Source organism: Triticum dicoccoides, chromosome 2A, assembly GCF_002162155.2.
Source record: "Triticum dicoccoides isolate Atlit2015 ecotype Zavitan chromosome 2A, WEW_v2.0, whole genome shotgun sequence".
Taxonomy (NCBI): Eukaryota; Viridiplantae; Streptophyta; class Magnoliopsida; order Poales; family Poaceae; genus Triticum; species Triticum dicoccoides.
Genome location: NC_041382.1, coordinates 620788203 through 620790624, shown reverse-complemented (window position 1 = coordinate 620790624; position 2422 = coordinate 620788203). Strand labels below are relative to the sequence as shown.

The following is a 2422-nucleotide window of genomic DNA, read 5'->3' as shown; positions in this document are numbered from 1 at the left end:
TTTGCATTATGCAGCTGGTTGTCACCACTTGTGGTTCCAGGTCCATGTGCCACCCATAGACATCTGGTGTTTTTTTTTTGAAAAAAACATTTGATCTATTCATTTTCAATCATGACAATACAAGGAATATCAGAAATAATAAAAAATTACATCTAAATTCATGGATCAGCTAGCGACGACTACAAGCATCGAAGCGAGCGGAAGGCGCGCCGCCGTCATCGTCCCTCCATCGCCGGAGTCGGGTACAACTTGTTGTGGTCACAGTCGAAAAGTTGTTGCGCTAAGGCTTCATAGGACCATCGCACCAGAACAGCAACCGCCGCCGATGAAGAATAACATATATCGGAAGGATCCAACCCAAAGACACGAATATAGACGAACAACGATCAGATCCGAGCAAATCCACCGAGAACACACCTCCACATGCCCACCAACGATACTAGATGCATCGCCGGAGACATTTGGTGTCCTTTGGTATTGTTCCATAAATTTTATTCTCCCAGTGCTTTTCTTTAATTCTGTACTTTTCAGTTCAACAAATAACGTAGGTTAGGGCAGTTGCATACATTACAGGTGTTTCTACGAATTATTAGGCACTTGACAGCTCAAGTTAGGTTTGATTTCTCTTGATAATATAAATTCACTTCTTTATGTAAGCATACACAGCCTGTCTCGGCATGAGCTTTAGCTTTACAGGGTTTTGAGAACATTTCCTCAAAGAAATGCTGAAAAAAAGAGACGCGCTGAACGCACTTGCAAGCTGTAAAGAAGTGGAACAAACAATTCGTGGTTTTTCTCACTGAACTAGTGCATACCACACGTTTATGATGGCACTTTTGCCGTGGCGACTGTACCATTCATACATACAGTACTTCTTCAACATGAAGAAATTTTCACGCCCTAAATTAAATTTCTCCTACCATTTAAGTATACCGGACTTGCTCCAATGCCAAAAACGACAAGCAATCCACCGTGGAACCCTACTTACCTATGCACAACGGATCAAACCAGACCACACAACACAAGACACATAGCGCGTACGCTTCTTTGATCAATTGATGGGGTCAGAGGTGCGACTCCGCGATGGCCTGCTCGAGGTGCTGCAGGGACGCCTGGTAGCTGACGAAGCCCATGAACCAGAACTCGAAGCCGTCGTCGGTGACCAGCTGGACGTACTTCTGCTCCGGCCGGTGCTGGTTCTCGCTCCGCCTGGCCGCCTTCACCCTCCGCAGCGGGACGGCCACCTTGTACGGCACCCGCACCGTGTCGCCCTTGGGCGACGTCAGCGCCAGCGACCGGTCGCTGCGGAAGGCCACCCTCTCCGTGGATACGAAGAGCATCCCGGCGATCGGGCCGGCGGTGGTCGACAGGTAGCACTGCGAGGCGTTGAGGAGCTTTTCTTTCTTCTCCACGGAGAACCACCGCCGGAAGACGTTCTCCACGCCGCCGGCCTGGAGGATTCTCGCGCCCAGCGAGAGCTTGCCCCTCACGGTCTCGTACAGTTTTGGGCCGAGAGTCACTGCAGAAGGACATATCTATGGTCAGTGTCTACCCCTTCACAGCTGATGAAGCTACATATCCCCTGGACGGACTGGGGAAGAAGGACTTACCATGTTCTCTGATTCCTCGAGCGAACTTGTCCCCTGCCCTGCCTGATTTGCCGCCGGTACGCGCGCTCGTCGAATACTTGGCATCGCCGTCGACATAGGTAGCTCCATCGCTGGTGAACTCGGGCTCCTCGATGCCGATAGCAGTGCTGCTCACTGGGATGCCGATCACATGCTGATGTCCTGCCTTCTCCATTTGCTGTGGGAATGAAGAACCGAAGACTTGTTTCTCTCGTAAGACGCGGAGGCGAAGAGAAGACTTTGCTCTGCTTCCTTCCTTTGCGCCTCAATTTCCGGCCTCTGTCTTGAGGTTGCTGGTGAGTTGTTGGCGTGTCTGTGGGTATGTGGGTTGGTGCTGGAGCTCCGTGCTCTGAATGGGAAGGAGGGGGCGCCTTTTATAAGCTCTGGACTGGAACCTGTAAAAACTTAACCAAAAAAGCCGGGTGTTTATCCAATTAGCTTTTGAATAGAACAGTCACCCGCGCCCACCAAGATTCTGGATAAAATAAGTGCTTCTTCCTATGTGGAGCTGGACCCCTCCTAGGGTTGTGCTGCATGTGCAAGGGTCCACTGCAAAACTTTTGTGCGTGTCACGAGTGACATCTAGTCATCCATGCATGGACCATGATCGATGATGCCTTCAACCAACCGGCTGTCACATGCACCCATGCAATTGGGGACTCCAGAAACATCTGCCCTCCTTAGAGCATCTCCAGCCGTTGGCCCCGCAGGAGGCATTAAAAATCGCCCCTGGGGATGAGCCGGCGCTAACCGCGCACTGAGGAGTGATGCTCCCCAGTCGCCGCGCCCACGTT

At 51.3% G+C, this 2422-nt stretch overlaps 1 protein-coding gene across 1 annotated transcript; it reads right to left on the bottom strand.

Annotated features, from left to right (window-relative positions):
* Window positions 1-726: 726 nt before the first annotated feature.
* LOC119355801 (putative GEM-like protein 8) lies at window positions 727-1982 on the bottom strand. The gene is made up of 2 exons (XM_037622679.1): window positions 1611-1982; window positions 727-1519 (listed from the first exon to the last, which is right to left on the bottom strand). The coding sequence occupies exons 1-2, from the start codon at window positions 1801-1803 to the stop codon at window positions 1065-1067; spliced, it is 648 nt and encodes a 215-aa protein (XP_037478576.1). The 5' UTR covers window positions 1804-1982; the 3' UTR covers window positions 727-1064.
* Between the last annotated feature and the right edge of the window lie 440 nt (window positions 1983-2422).